Source organism: Biomphalaria glabrata, chromosome 9, assembly GCF_947242115.1.
Source record: "Biomphalaria glabrata chromosome 9, xgBioGlab47.1, whole genome shotgun sequence".
NCBI lineage: Eukaryota > Metazoa > Mollusca > Gastropoda > Planorbidae > Biomphalaria > Biomphalaria glabrata.
Window position 1 is genome coordinate 11,022,902 of NC_074719.1, and position 16,898 is coordinate 11,039,799.

The 16,898-nt window shown below is 36.9% G+C and overlaps 1 protein-coding gene across 2 annotated transcripts; it reads right to left on the bottom strand.

Moving 5' to 3' along the window:
* Window positions 1–1,205: 1,205 nt before the first annotated feature.
* LOC106053431 (tyramine beta-hydroxylase-like) lies at window positions 1,206–16,560 on the bottom strand. 2 transcript variants are annotated; one of them, XM_056040936.1, is made up of 13 exons: window positions 16,442–16,560; window positions 16,229–16,270; window positions 15,102–15,285; window positions 13,893–14,022; window positions 13,580–13,684; window positions 12,515–12,691; window positions 11,226–11,380; window positions 7,341–7,479; window positions 6,437–6,544; window positions 4,528–4,624; window positions 4,001–4,164; window positions 2,508–2,670; window positions 1,206–1,716 (listed from the first exon to the last, which is right to left on the bottom strand). In XM_056040936.1, the coding sequence occupies exons 2-13, from the start codon at window positions 16,249–16,251 to the stop codon at window positions 1,431–1,433; spliced, it is 1,731 nt and encodes a 576-aa protein (XP_055896911.1). In that variant the 5' UTR covers window positions 16,252–16,270; window positions 16,442–16,560; the 3' UTR covers window positions 1,206–1,430. The 2 variants fall into 2 exon arrangements, with proteins under 2 accessions (XP_055896911.1, XP_055896909.1); XM_056040934.1 differs by having other exon boundaries at window positions 16,374–16,480.
* Between the last annotated feature and the right edge of the window lie 338 nt (window positions 16,561–16,898).

A 16,898-nucleotide genomic window follows, 5' to 3' on the forward strand; every position in this document is an offset into this window, starting at 1 on the left:
AGCGAGAAACCAAAACATACGAGTAGCAGCCCCATGAATTGACTACATTTGTTGGGCATTTTGGTGATAAAACTGCAGAGATCTCAGGTACTTCGGTTTGTTGTATTTGAGAAGACTTCATTGGTTTTAACCCTGTTGTTCATAGAGACGCCATGTCTTTGTCTAACGTCATCAGAGGTGAATACAATATGCACGGTCTAGACAAGAACAAACTACGCGGCCAAGATTTCAATGGCTGCCCCGTGATGTCTAGCGTTCAGAACTGTGTTCAGACAAAGATTTGTGAAAAATATCCAAAAGCATCCTTTGTCCATTTCGCTCCTCCGAGACTTAGCCTTGTCATCAATCATGTTTCATATGCTGTTGGTGTCATCAAGAAGATTATCTATTCCTTCCGTACAGTCCCATTTTACTTCTTTTGTGTGAGACACGATGGTCTGAGAAATACGAGCCCAGTCGTAAGTTTCAGAAGATCAATGACTGTTGGGCGAACGCGTAGGGCGTAATCATTTTCTGTTTTTTGAAGTAACGTATGTAATATATAAGATAAGATAAGATAAGATAAGATAAGAAATAACGGATTCAAGTGAAACCCAAAAGAACTGTACTTGTATAATAAGTGACTGCTCCTCGTGAGGTTCTGATTTGTCATTTCATTGTCGTCAATTTTCCATCTGTTCTTAGATGTTGCAGTCTGTCCATCTTAACATAGTGGCCTCTCAACAGCTGACTCATTAACTCAAAAACCAAGTTGACCATGCTGAGAAACACTTCAGGGATGGCATCCTGAGTAAGGCGAGACTGCTGGCAGAAAAACTTGAAGATTAGCAGTCGACACACAAAGCTAAAATCACGTACATATGGATAATGAAAAAAAGAGGGGGGGGGGCACACCAGTTCTTTTTTTTAATACTCTTCCTAACAAGAAAGTTGAAGCTACTATTTTGAGCCATAGGTGTCAACTTACACCCCCCCCCCCTTCCTGCTAAAAATTCTGCGGGCGCTCATGATCCAGACCCACACAGGCGATGCTGGCTAAGATAGAATTATCTGTAATTCTAAAGAATAATCAAAACGTGAATAACAAAATGAATAGGAGCTACAGAGTTTAGCGCTTGTTATAATTAATAATAAGTCAATACAACTTCTGCTCAAGCCAATATCGATCAGAAAACTGCTACATACAAAATAATCCAATAAAACAATAGAGTAAACAAGCTTTATTGATTCTTATTATAACAGTGTGAATAGGTGTAACATCATAATTTTATAAAAAGTTATTCCCTCAATTATGACTTGGTTCTATCGAGATCTACTTGCTGTTCTATTAATGTAGATGTAGACCTTTAAACGTATTGCAAGATTACATCTTACACATTCAAAATAGGGAGTATATTAAAGTAAAAACAGAACCAATCAACAGAGCACATTCAAAATAGGGAGTATTTTAAAGTAAAAACAGAACCAATCAACAGAGCCATATGTTTGGAGCTGATAGAGACACTTGTCACCCCGCTGTAGTTTGTGTTGCTGTCGTCATAGACCACAGCGTTGTGACTCGGGCCGTTGTGAGTCGTGGTGACAGGACACCACTGCAGATGTTGTATTATCTCAAACACGTCTTCGGTGATAGCCTCTAAACTCCTGACAAATATGATATTATCTTCTTGAAAGCATGGATCGGTTAGAGTCCTAATGACGTCTTGACATTCTTGGCTGAAAATAAATGTTTTAACCAAATGTAAAACAATCTTTCTGTTAAACACAAATAGAAACATGTATTATAAGAAAAGAACAAAGGCAGATAATTTAGAGCTCATCTATCTATATAAGCAAGGATTTGCGTTAATATCAGGAATCCGGCAACATGATTAGAGTCTCTTAACGTTTTATTACAATTGTCATTGCTACATTACAGGTTGATAGATTCAGGCATATTCATAGCCTAAATTTAAAAGTAAAACATTTAAAGGAAGAATCAATCTCAAAACCTTTGACCCCGAAATCCAGCAGTTCAAGCTCGACCAACACGCCCTGATAATTTCATTAGCATTTCTACATTAAAGTGTTTTAAAAATTTGTCATTTAATTAGTGTAAAGCATTCCTCAACGCCACTTAGCATTCTCAATGCATTCTGGTCTCAATCCCACAATGCTATATAACATACTTAGCGCGCTCTGGTCAAATCAGGGTTCTCAATGTGTGGGATAAAGTGTATGTGAGAGAGAATTACCGTTCTGCCTTTATGTTGCTTAGCAGAAACAACTTGAGTAATTTCTTTTGGGATTCGAACTCAAATACCCTGAAAGTGGTAAGCGGTTATTGCCACTCATTACTTATCACAAGGAAATTCATGTGTGTGTGTGTGAGAGAGAGAGAGAGAGAGACAGGAGAAAGAGAAGCGAAATAAAAAAAGAAAAAGAAAGAGAGTGGGAGGGTAGAAAGAGAAGGGAGAAAGTGAGAGAGACAGAGAGACAGAAAGAGATAGAGAGAGAGAGAGATATACCTGCATGTTTCTCCTAAGTCACAGTTCTCGTACAAGTCATTTTTGATTTTCTTCACGTCTGCGTTGTTTGGTCTAATAAGAGTCTTCCAGTCACAGCCATTGTAAGTAACACCTTGTGCCAGTTCACAAGCCGACAAGGTCGAGGTCGCCACACAGTTTTGTTCTAGTTTTATAAAGAAAGAAGATAACTTTACTTCTGAAGAAACAACGACATTAGTGAAGTTTACAAAGCTGAACAGAAAATCTGTAAAGTTAAGTAAGACTACAATTTTATCAGTCAATAAACAGGAAGATCAACTCAGACGCCATTTTGCCCTCGCTGGCATTAAGGAAAGCAGCTTTCTGCTGATGGCGCCTGAAAGAGACGGAGAGCCTCTTAAGGAAGTCGTAAGACATACATTTGAGACCCAAATAAAAAAAAACTTGTCAAAGGCAGGCGCAGACGAGGAAAAGAGAATTTAAATAGACTGGCTTTGTCTGCATCATGGGAGACAATATAAGCACGTAGCAGACGTGGCCACTAAGTTACCGCCCTCCTCTTTTTTTTTTTCAGAATCAAAGAAACTGCTTTATGAAAAGAAAAACATTGACAAGATAGAAAACAACACTGGACCTCGTGTGGAGACTTATCCCAATGGAATGACAGGCTGAACACCCCATGTGTAGGCTTATCCCAATGGAATGACAGGCTGAACACCCCATGTGGAGACTTATCCCAATGGAATGACAGGCTGAACACCCCATGTGAGACTTATCCCAATGGAATGACAGGCTGAACACCCCATGTGTAGGCTTATCCCAATGAAATGACAGGCTGAACACCCCATGTGTAGGCTTATCCCAATGAAATGACAGGCTGAACACCCCATGTGTAGGCTTATCCTAATGGAATGACAGGCTGAGCACCCCATCTCAAGATGTCCACTCCAGTGTCGCAAACAAGATATATCCTTGGGTCCAACCTCTTCCCCCCCCCCCCCCCCACCTTTCTTTTTGTTCTTCCTTCTGTTTGGGACCCCCTCAACTCAAGAAAACATACAGAAACTAGAACAAATACAAAATAGAGCAGTGAGATTTATAACAAAGGAATATTCACATTTGATTAGAGTAGCACCACCAGTAAACTCACTAAACTTAGAGACACTTTGGGACAGAAGAATAATAAAAAAAATAGCTACAATACACAATAATTTACAATAATAAAAACAAAACAATGAAATACTCAGAAAGACACAAAGATAGAGGCACATTTCTTATTCCATACGCTATAACAAATTCATACAAGTGCTCGTTCTTTCCCTAATGACATTAGAGAATGGAATGGGTTGACTGAATCAGCCAGGAAAACCAACGACCTAGCAGAGCTTAAGTCATTGCTGAACATGCATGACCAGATCGACACATGAAATAACGTCTTTAATATATAAGATAAGATAAACATGATGTTGCGAGCTTTTCCAAGCGCAAACAAAACTGAGATAAGCATTGCTTACGTGCCGATCTAAGAGCACTCTTGGGATACATCGTCAGGTAGCCGTAGCACATTTCATCCGAGGTAGCATCGCCGTAGTAGACGTAATCATTGGAGGACTCCGTGTTGTAGACACACCTCGTGACTATCTCATCTCCTGGTAAAACTTTCACGGGCACCTCGTAACTGAAATAAAATTAAAAATAAACAAACTATCTTGACCACGATTCCCAAACCACGGGAACTAAGATTATACTATTACGATTAGTGTTGGAAACAAATAATTAGAAGTTTTAAATTTTGATAAGACTTGTATTAGCATTTGTCAAGTAAATTATTTTAATATTAACTCTGTGGTCCGCTGGTCTGCGTCAACACGATATTTCCTTTCATATCTCTCCTGTGCTTTTGGTAAACTAGGTGCTATAGGTCATGTATTTAAAAAAAAAAAACAAGGGCGGTAATATATTCAAGAGAAGATAACTTACTTTTTTTTAGATAATATTTAAAATATTTCAAAGAAACAATGAAGTGAAAAAAAAATCTTACTCTTGTGTAAATGGTGTATTATAATCAAAGTCTTCCTCGTTTGTCAAATTGGTAATGACAACACCATTTCTTAAGAGTTCAATCCTCATTGAAGAGCCTGTAAACATTGTTTACAGTTTTATAACGATTATACAATAAACAATTGGCTATAATATATTTATGCGACATGGTGGAACAATTGTAGAGACATGATGGATTTGTGTTAATAAATGACAAAAGATGATTGCGATTATGTTCATAAAGACTTGAATTCGAATTAGACTGATTTTTTAAGAAAAAAAAAATTTAAGAAAAATTATTAATTTTATAAACCACAAGCATGTTACGTTTTTTTTTTTATCTACGCAGACGACAAAAGGACAAACATTACTCTCCATACCGGAAGTCTTTGGTATCCATACTTTCATTATTATTAACAAAAATCTTTGATTGATCGTTACTAGAGCGCGGTTAGGTCACTTCATGATAAGGAATTCCTACGCGGTACCGAACGATTGCAGGTAGAAAACAAAAAAGTTGAAAGAAACCATAACATAAAAACATTTTTTTAAATATATCATCCCAACCAGTATCTTTAATATGCCACCTCCAATAGGACATATTCGATAATTGGAAGGAACCAAAAGATAAGGGCACACAACTGGTGATATATCTTTCTGTGCTAGGAAAAACAAAAGTCTCATATCGGTGTAAGATTCTGAACTGCCGCTCACGTTATTGAAGAGATGATTTAGGCAAAAGTTTCACATTAAAAATTAGTGAGAACCTCTAAAAGCTCCCCAGTCGCATGTTCCAGCCCTAATCAGTGCCGGCCTTAGGCATAGGTTAACTAGGCAGCCGCCTAAGGCCTCTGATTGGTGGGGGGCTCGCTAGGTACTCAAAGTTTTTTAGTGAAAACATTGCTAAACATGGATCAAATCTCAAACATAGCAGAACTCTATGGCTCTATGTTTACTAGCCAAGCTCTAATTCTCTACTATGATTCAAGGCTTATTAACTAATGTTTAGATCTACTTGTTAGAAGTCCATTGTTTCTCCATTTTGGTGAAATATTGAAGCATTATTTCAAGTCTGTGGATCATGACTCGTCCACGTCTATTACATTGTGCTCTCAGCGCTATGTGACTTTAACTTATTTCTTGATGTAGAATTAAATGCAGGAGGGTTTTTAATTCATTGTTAATTTTTTTGTCTTAAATTTTGGCTTTTCTATTTTATTTAGGGCCACCCTATTCACTTCTAGGGCCTCCAATTACTGAAGCCCGGTACTGCCCTAGTTCATTCATAGAGACAGGTACCTGGAAGAAGGTTTCCTTGCTGCCTTTAACTCTTTCTCTCCTAATCGACGATACCATCGTTGATTTTGACCTCATTAAATTAAATTAATGTTTCCTTTTCTAAACTTGACTTTGAATTATATAAATAGAGCATGCATTTCCCTTTAATTCTATATCAAATACAACAGTTTCTGATAATAAACAACAAAGCTATTGAAGCCCAATCATAACAGGGGTAGTGAAATAGTAATGCGCAAAATGAAGAACGTGGAAAAATAATTACGGAGAGAAAGAGTTAAGGCGCTCATAAAACACAACTCTTGTCGCATACTCATTTATCTGACATTGTGACTTTAGTATTTCAGTTCACTCCAGTTAAAGCCTGGCCTCCGAGAAAGTAAAGCAGTGGTCATTCTGATGGACACACAACACTCTTTGTAACGTAATCTACCTTGTTGACCTCGAAGTTGACATTGGTTAGAATATGTGCGATGTCATGGTATGATCTCACTACCTCGATATGAGCAGGTTATTGTATAGTAGCACTCACCTTAAATGTAGGTGTATCTATACTCACCTAGAAGGTGCATATTAAATTCATCACTCACGTGTAACTGAAGGCGAGTACTCACCTAATAAATGCATATGATTGGTGGCGCTATTGACGTAGACAGTTTCTTTGAACAGCAAGGACGTACAGGAGCTGGTACAGACACCAACCTTCTGAATCTTGGACTGACCTATACCCAAACAAATGTAAAGTAGACTGACCTATACCAAATAAATGTAAAGTAGACTGACCTATACCCAAACAAATGTAAAGTAGACTGACCTATACCCAAACAAATGTAAAGTAGACTGACCTATACCAAATAAATGTAAAGTAGACTGACCTATACCAAATGAATGTAAAGTAGACTGACCTATACCAAACAAATGTAAAGTAGACTGACCTATACCAAATGAATGTAAAGTAGACTGACCTATACCAAACAAATGTAAAGTAGACTGACCTATACCAAATAAATGTAAAGTAGACTGACCTATACCAAACAAATGTAAAGTAGACTGACCTATACCAAATAAATGTAAAGTAGACTGACCTATACCAAATGAATGTAAAGTAGACTGACCTATACCAAATAAATGTAAACTAGACTGACCTATACCAAATAAATGTAAAATAGACTGACCTATACCAAATGAATGTAAAGTAGACTGACCTATACCAAATAAATGTAAAGTAGACTGACCTATACCAAATAAATGTAAAGTTGACTGACCTATACCAAATGAATGTAAAGTGGACTGGTCCATACGAAATTAATGTAAAGTAGATTGGCCTATACCAAATAAATATAAAGTTGGCTGACCTTTATTATCTTACTGTAATCCTATAAAATCACAAACCTCTTTCTCGCCTTTAATGTCTACATACATGTAATAACTACAAACATTTAATAATTATAAATATTATGTCACTAGAAACATTGAATCATTAGAATCATTTAATAACTACAAACGTATTCTACACACCTGGTGGTAGAGGTAACATAGTCTGTCCAGTCATCATTGTAAACATGTCAAGGACCTCAGGTCTGGCTGGACGGTAGTAGACACGTAGACCACTGGAGTCTTTATAAGTGGACACTAGTTTTGGATTGTTGTAGTGTATCTAGACATTAACGAGATTCAAATGTATATACAGACTCATTTTGACACCATCAATGAAAGACAATTTTAAGTGGCTGCTTTATGGTTGCAGGTCAATAGGAATGGCTTTAGGCATGAAGACACCGTTGAAATATAATTAATATTATTAACGATTTTATAGGCACAATTTTCTTCCTTTATATTTAAAAAGTTAATTTCTTAAAATACGAATATAAAATATTAGTCATAGCTTACTTGTCCCATATTCTTCAGTTAGTAAACTGCCACAATGAGGTGGACTCTAATTACTGGGTAAATTGTAACGAGAACGGTACTTATAAAAAAATAACAACCCAAAAGTTGAATGCCTAAAAAGTTCTTTGGAAACAAATCGATCAGTCTGTAGACCAAGATGCAGCTAAACTTGCGAGACATGGAAGTCGTCCATGAGGGTCTTGACAATCGCATCAAAGTTTGATTGAGTCTGATCTACTACAAGAAAATTTTCAGACAATGATCATGATTAGGCCTCTTTCAGTCGTAGAACGACTATGGTTCATCTCGAACACTTTTTCTTGTGACTGTGAGCCGTGAGGCCCTATTTTGTAGAGGAGCCGCCATTTTTCGTGTGGAACCCTTTCCTTCCATAGCTGAAGCCCATGTTTTTTCACTGTCTATAGCATTCTTGGTCACCCTCCGTCTGGTGCGGTCTACGGGCAACTCGCGTCTGGCTCAAGAAAAACTGGTCGCCCGTTACGTGGATGTAATAAATTCAGACAATCGACTCTCTATAATGACACATTTTATATTTATTTTTTGGGAATTTCGACATCTCTTTGTAGCACTTGTGCTTAGTGACAAAACAAAATTGTTACATTGATGAGTCTGTTGTGTTCATCATCTGCATTGTTTGTGTCAAGGATGAGTTGGCTCAGAGTAGCATTGGCCTCAGCCATACTCGTGGAGATGTGGCGAGTTCGCTTTGAGGACAGCAATAGCACACAAGATGAAGCATGTTAAAGTATCCAAGTTCCGAGCATATTAACACTGTCTATATACAGTGTATGCTCATTTACAATGTTCATCAATTATACATTCATGGCCCTAAAAATGGGAGCATGAGCGAGGTATCAGAAAAAGATTTGTGTACAGCAGGGGTGGGCAACCTTTTTCTATAGGGGGCCGCATTAAATTTTTTTTTGAATGGGGGGCCACATATATATAATATTGTAATAATAATAATAATATTTAAGTGTTACAACTTGGATAAAATACTTTTTTTTTTACACTACTAATTGAGGGAAACAAGAGTTAGCAATTTCTAAAACTAATTTTACGAATATTTTTTACAATTTTGTTTTTGTCTATTTTTTACATTACAACATTACACCACAAACGTACAGTTGTACTTAATGTGAAGTATTGAACTGTTTACACCCGTGCATGATTTTCCGGACCTGTGGAACTAGCTTACTAGTTCTTATCCTTGTGACTTTTGTCAAATAACAGTCAGTCAGCATCGACCTGTTCTTACACTTGTTTATTTTCAAACAATACCTAATGCTTATTCACAGTGAATGTGGACCCAAATATTGTGAAATCTTAGCAGCAAAGTTTTTAAAAAAGTGGAAATACAGCTTTGGCACCCATAAAACTCACGCGGAAGAACCGACTGCAATGGAACTCCAGGTCATAATTTGCTTCGAAGTATTTCCTCTCGATCTAAATATACGTTTGCCCTAAATGGTGAGCTGAGAGTTTTAAAAACTGGTTCCAAGTTCTTGACGTCTTAAAATTTGCTTTCGAATTTCACAATCAAGGAATCCAAATATGTCTTGTACTTTTTAACCATTTCACTAGAAATAGTTTCAACTTTGTGCAAAGGAAAATGACAAAAGCTGTTTTCACTTGCCTGCCTGGAGAAATGGGGAAGCTTTGTTTAGAAAGGTTTAACATGCATACACGTGAAAACAATCCGTTGTAATAGTGCCGATGAAAAACATGAAGTCTGTTTCCCGCTCTTCATTAGAAATATTAGTACCAAGGTCAGAGTCAATGCTCTTCAAGGGTCAATCAAACAAAAGATCTAATAATCCTCTCAATACGTTGCCCATGCTAAGCCAACAGATTCTGTTGTGGTATCGAACATCGGAAAGTTTAGTTTCCAAATCTTCAAGGAGGGTCCTACTTCTTGGAACTGCCTGTGGTTAAGACCCCTAGCTCTAATAAATTTTATCACTGAGATAATTGGGTCAATAATAAGTTTGATCGTCAATGCAGCTTAACGCTAACTTTTCCTACATGGAGTTTATGGTTGGGATATTGTTCTTTAATTTATTTAAAACTATTTTTTCTCTGTCAAAGCACGGGCTTCATCCGTTGTTACACTTGCCATATTGTTCCAACTCAACACTTTCAACCCAGTTCTTCATAAATGCTGGCCTGAGTTTGTGTCTTTGACTGACGTAACGAGGTATTGCCGATAAGAATAGTTTTCGTTGACTTACAACTGTTTAATATGAAATGTAGAGACATTGTTTCTTAGCCTCTTCATCATACATGATAAGAATCAGAAGTCATTCAATAATTTATATAGAAAGAAATATTTAAAATATTTTATATATATAATTTGTGAGCACACCTGATTTCTGCAGGTGTTCGCGGGCCGCATGTGGCAATCGGGATGTAATTTTCCCTCACCTTGAGTACAGTGATACTTACCAAAACCCTAGATCTCATAGTTCTGACTTGTAAAACCGAAATGGTTAATAAAGAGTATAGCTTTATGGAATAATATTAAAAGGGTTTACATTCTGTATGTCTTTACAATACATGTTATAGTTTTACGAATGGTCTTTACTTGTCAGCATATCATATCAATACCCCATGTGCATCCCTTTATAACCTTGACTATCTAGCTATACCAACATCTGACTACACGTTTAGCTATTGTTAATAAAGCCCATGACATACACATTTAAATTTACATATTCCGAGTTTATTAAGTTAATTTACAGGTAGGGTTTTGAACCCTCTTAAATGAACTGAAGGTCTATAGTTCGATGAAAAGTAATAGTATTCTCCCGACTCCCACACACACACACACACCTGGCTTTTAATAAAAAAATCATAGATGAAAAGTGATGCTTGCCGAATGGTTAGCGGAACGGTTTTAGTTTCACACCGAGTTCATTATCTAAAGGACATCCGTTTCTATGGCCGTCTGTTAATGAGGATGTCATGTGAATAGCACAACGGTCAACTAGTCGATATAGCGCTGTGTGTGTGTGTGTGTTTGTGTGTGTGTGCGCCTGTGTACGTGTATGTTTCGTGTGTTGGCATCTATATGTTATTGTTATAGTATTAATGCTAAGATATCCAATTGTAATCAAACTGAATTTCCATTTGTGTGGACCAATAAAATTATCTTATCTTATCTTAGCTAAAGTTAAGAGGTAGGTGGACTCTGAGGCAAAACCCAAGATTCAAAATCCCAGTCTTCGAACCCAGGAGCCATTGATTCGGAAGCCGAACGCCTTACGACTCACCCACCATGCCCCTGGTGATGATATATCTTATACAATGGCAATCTAAAACAACGCTGATCTTATGTGCCCTATTACCTACATGGTTTTTAGTTCAAAACCTCTAGCGCCTTTACACTAATACATAGCCTCCCTGGCATCAAAGCGAACAAGCTAAAACAGAGAAGCTAATTATTCAAAGTGTAATTAAAGACCTCAGTCGAAAATATAGTCGATCAAGTACCTCCAGTACTGCTGTCTTGAAACCAGTCACGCCGATTCTAAAGCCAACTCCTTCATCGTAGCACTCTCCAGTTTCACCCACAGTCCATCCGCCTATGATGGCGGTGCATTTACTCATTTCACATTCAGTTGGGGTAGAGAAAAATTCGGTATTGGCTGAAATGTAAAAAAAAAAAATCAATAAAGTTCTTGTTTGAAGATACAAAAAGTGTTAGAACAAAATAAAAAGATAAACAAAAACGTGAATGTGAAAAAATAAAACGTATTGAAGGTTTAAAACATAAGTCCTTTGTTTCAAACCTTTTGATGCTTGCATTATTTTATTATACTTTTAAACATACTGATATCTTTGTGCTTTAATCAATGTTCTTTATCTACCGTTAATGTTTACAGGGTGGGGTTACTAGCCCTACTACCAATCCTCGTTGATTCTCTAAGAGGTTAAGACTGATTTTCTTGCAGAGATTGAGTCACAAACAAATACATTGACAAACAACGACAAACACAAAAAAATCAATCCTTTATCGAACGGGGCATTTGACTAATTTAATGAAAGCGTTGCTTGAAATTTAAGCTACAGAATAAATGGCGCATCCCAGGGGCAACAATGACATGGGAGGCTGACATGAGGAGATGTGCTAGAGGGATGTCCTAGTATAACCTGGTGCCGCACCGTCATCAAGGACCTCAGAGCAGTGAACACCAACTGGGAAGAGGCTGGAGAGATTGCTCTTGACCAGTTTCTATGTATATGCTTCTTAGTTGTTTGTTTTGAACTGATTTTGTAAACATTAGCAAGTCTAACTAAAGAATATTAAACCACGATAATAGCATTTTCTACCAATTAAATTCTGTGGCATTTTTACGTCTCGAGAGATGATCTTTTCCCTTTGCAACTTCTTGTGTGACTAAAGAGGCCAGTCCTAGATACACAGCTGCGATCGCAGGTTGGGCACATATAATCACGTGACGCCGTTGCATTTTCACCCATCGACACTAGCAGCTGGGAAGAGGTGGAACTGGATAGATCCACATGGAGAGAGAGCATAAAGGAAGGGTCACGGATTGCAGATGTCATACACAACAGAAGCAGAAAGAAGGGTGAAAATGCAACCAATTAAATTAAACTATCAAATATTCCCTATAGTTGCGTTCTTTTCTAGTGTCGATGCACTAAGATAAATCTATACTCAAAGATTCAATCAGTTCCTTGTCTCAAAGTGAATCGACCTGTTGACCTATTGACCTAGTGATCGTTTTATTGACAGACACAAAACACGTCACGTGTACCATCGTCACAGCCGTACAGCATCATGTGATGTACTACGTTGGTGTTGTTGATGATTGGTTTGTCTGCTACGATGTGGTAGTCCTGGTCTTTAGGCAGATTGAAGGACAGACACATGTAGGTTGTATCGACTGCTGGGATTGAGATGGTTGGCATCCTGAGGTCGACGTATTTCACATCTGTAACAAATATAATTCCAAGATAATACACACAAGAATGAGGGCATTCAACATTACAAATTATTAACTCAATCCTGTCTGTCTGTCAGTCTGTCAGGAACACTTTCTTTTTGTACTTCCTATTTTGGGATCAAGTTTCAACCTTTCACAATTAACAGTCGATGACAAAACACATATTAATTTTTTTAAAAAAGCACACTTATTAGTTTATATTGGTAACTAATTTTTTTAAGTTTAGAAATTGGGAAATAAATCTTGCAGTATTGAGAACTAGAGCAGTGAATGAGCAGTTGATTCCCTTATATAAGCTTTGATTAAAAAAAAATATTTTTCATATTTTAATTTAACTTTTTTCTGTTTATTCTCTGGACCACGAACAGACGCTTTGTAGACTAATTCTACACGCCTTTTTAGTCTGAGCCATGACTTAGAATTCAGGTCGTTCACCCTTTTTTATTTGTATAAATCCTCTTTAAGTGTTAGTCTAGAACAGGAGTTCTCAACCCATGGACGGCGACCCCCTTGGGGGTCGATTGACGATTTGCCAGGGGGTCGCCTAAGACCATCGAAAATTATTAATTGTTACAAATTGTTATTGTCTATTCTTCTATTGCTGTATGTGTCTGTGTGTGTGTGGGGGGGGGGGTCGCTGAAGAGTGGGGGATTGTAAAAAGTGGTCGCCGAGCATAAAAGTTGAGAACCGCTGATCTAGAACTATTACAGATTTAATTGCACGAATGGTCCAATATTCCAAATTAATTGATAGGCCTATAATTACGCTTAATATAATTTCTAAAACTGTTTTATTCCAACACACGTAATCACTCTAGATCTACATCAGTATTATAAATGGACCAGCTTTAGTCTTAAAGTTTTCTATACTCAAACCTGTATTTTTAATGATTTCACAGTTATCATCAAAACTGTCTGCTTGGCATGTTACAAAACTATTCTGTCCTTGACATTTAGTTGACGTTATTGGTTCACACACCCCTGGGGAGGTACACAGATTGGTTGGAGAGTCCTTAAAACTTTATTTATCAATAGCTATAAATACATTATTTGACAGCATAAATACAAATGTACTGAAAACAGTAGTACTAAAACTATTAAACACAATCATTATAAAGTTGTTGACAAGTATTGTTATATATAAAGTTGCTAAAGATAAAAGTTACCTGGGTGTGTGATGTTGTCTTACCTGGGTGTGTGATGTTCATTGTGCGTGATGGAGTTTTACCAGGAGCCCAGACACATGACGGGTCACCGAGTTCCTCACCGTTAGTTCTTCCATCACCGTCCGTGTCTGTAGCACACAAAGCTTTAGTCCACTAAACAAAGAGATTAGGTTTCCAAAACATGTTTTAAAATGAGATAGTATTTAAGATGCAGCCTAACAATCCTAGGGTTACAATCAGGGTTTGAATCAATCCAAAAATGTCTGTGATTTCGTCATGTCAGATAATATGCACGATTAGTCATGTGTCATATATTTGTCATATACTTGTATCTGTTATATATCAGAAAAGGGATTTCTTATTTTAATATTCAAATAAAGAAAACGACATGCCCATATGGGCTGCGAGGTTCCTATTCAGTAACAAAAAAAAAAAGGGTCTCATTAGCCAATCTTAACAATTATTTTGCATAAGTTTTGAACTTTATTATGTTTTGTGTGTGTGCGTGTACTTGTATTTTGTTTTTGATGCATTTTAAGTCTAGCTGTGGCTGAGTGGTAAAACGCTTGGTCCCGGGTTCGGATCCTGGTGAAGACTCGGATTTTTACTTTCGGGAGCTTTAGGGCGCCTCTCAGTCCACCAAGCTCTAATGGATACCTAACATTAGTAAAGGAAAAGCAAAGGCGGTTGGTCGATGTGCTGACCACATGACACCCTCGTTAACAGTGGGCCATGGAAACAGATGACCTTTACATCAACTGCAACATAGATCACTAGATCTGAAAAAGGAACTTTACTATTCAACGTCTACAGAGAAGATCTCTCCATTTGCAACTTCCCTTGCTAATGCTAATCCCTGATATCATCGTCAGTCACATATTAGGCCATGGGAGGGGGGGGGTTCAATCCTAATCCCCCTGAAATACAATTTTGTAATTGCAGTTTTGCGTGAGTTTTTTTTTTTTTTAAATAAAGCAAAACTATAGTCACCAAATTTTAAGAGCGTACCCAAGTGGAGTTTTGAGATTAATCCCCTCTCCCTCCAATCTTTGAAACCTCCCCCACCCCCCAACCTTCAGTAGAAACTAGAGCCAGAGTAGATTCAATGAATGTATGGTTTCTTACATGCTCCGCTTGGTTTTCTCGACTGTAAACTATCGACTTAACTAACTTATTGGTCCAATTGATTCGTATAGTTCTAAATTTACGAGACATAAATAAAATAGCAAGACCTGATGACCTTCGCGGGCAAAAGCTTCACCGAATGGATTTCTTGCACCGCCTCCATTTTTGTTCTGATGTCCGACACCTGGCCATGTGTAGTTAGGTATACAGGGGTGCATTACATTTTTACCGTTGGGGATCTGATCTTGGTATGAAGGATAGGCCCAACAGTAGGTTAGAAGTAGGAACAATCTAAAAGAGATGAAACATGAGATAATGTTCAGAAAGTATCATGCATTATAGGCTATACCACGTAAAATGTGTTCCCTTGTGTGCTCGGCCCTAATACCTCGCTCTAACCCGACTTCGGTGATAGGGATGTCATACTTTATAGCAGCTTGGATCTTTACCAGACCAAAATTTGTTCAGACAGGCAAATGGAGGCACGTTTTCATAAGCTTTGGGTTTCTAGAGTCTTAGAATCAAGTCTTAGGACGATTACGATGAAGAAGAAGAAAAAGAAGAGGAAGAAGAAGAAGAGAAAGAAGAGAAAGATAAAGAAGAAGAAGAAAAAGAAGAGAAAGAAGAAGAAGAGAAAGAAGAGAAAAATAAAGAAGAAGAGAAAGAAGAAATACAACATATAAATCAAAGGGCGATTAATTTAACAACGAATGATAATTATACTCAGTGGTGTCACATACAGTAGCAGGAATCTTTATATTTTATTAAAAATAAATAATAATACACAAGACCGTACCTATTTTTTAAGCGAGATTTTAAATGCACACTTAATAATAAGAAAAAATGTCCAAGCATTGCTAAAATGATATCGTTTTATGTCATTTTATTTATTTTTTAGCGTCAACAAAAACAGGAACTCTTCAAGTCGTCTTGAATTATACGACCACCAAATGCTTTTCAACCGTCCATCAACTTCCTTAATCTAACTTGATTTGACATGCGCACTATTGCGCACCTCTTACTGTGAGTAATGGTGCGTTGTAGATTCAGAAGAATGATATTCTGAAGCTTATCAACAACGCAGGGAAATCCTTCATTTTCCAATCCTGTTGCGGGGGAGAATGGAGAATATCGCTAGTAAAAGTTTGAGAAACGCTGCAAAAAAATTAAAAGTCCCTTAAAATATTTTTTTTTCTGATATGTTAAACTTTTAAATGAATCTGATTCAACTTACATGCATAATGATTCTGGATGCATTGTTTGTAGACTTGATAATCTGTGATTTAAAAAAAAGGCAACTTAGTACATCTTAAAACTATGGATATTAAAAAAACACTACAAAGATCACTAGGATATTTACTGCTACAATGAAAACTAACCTGCACGTCTTTTGGTCCAACTTATAATTTAAAATTAGGAAAGTTAAAGAAGTAATACGTAAACTTACGTTTAAAATTATCTGTAGACTGTTTTCACTTCACTGATTTAGACGAGACTAAATTCTTTTAAATATGCGCTATAAATGTAGGTCAAACCTGTTAAATCAACCGTGACACTTGAATGAGGTATGTAGGTCTGAGAACTGTGTCGCAATACATTTCCATATAGACACCCTGGCAAGCCAAGCAGAAATGTGACTTTGTATTTCGCTATGAAGTGACGATTTGTCTTTGATATATCAAACAATAAATACAACACAGTGTTTCTCCTGTCATAGGAATTAATTTTTCACTACAATTTGTCTACATTTTCTTATATTTTCTACATTTTCCTAAATTTTGTCTAGATTTCATTACATTTGTATACATTTCCATATATATTGACTGCATTTACCTATATTTTGTCTACATTTCACTACATGTGTCTTCAGTTCACTATATTTTGTCTACATTTCAATACATGTG

Coding starts and splice junctions, on each gene's coding strand:
- LOC106053431 (XM_056040936.1), bottom strand. CDS start 16,251: ATGCATCCAGAATCATTATGCAT. Junction 14,023..15,101: donor TTGCCCGCGAAGGTCATCAG/GTCTTGCTATTT, acceptor CTCTTTGTTTAG/TGGACTAAAGCTTTGTGTGC. Junction 12,692..13,579: donor TGAAATCATTAAAAATACAG/GTTTGAGTATAG, acceptor TATTTGTTACAG/ATGTGAAATACGTCGACCTC.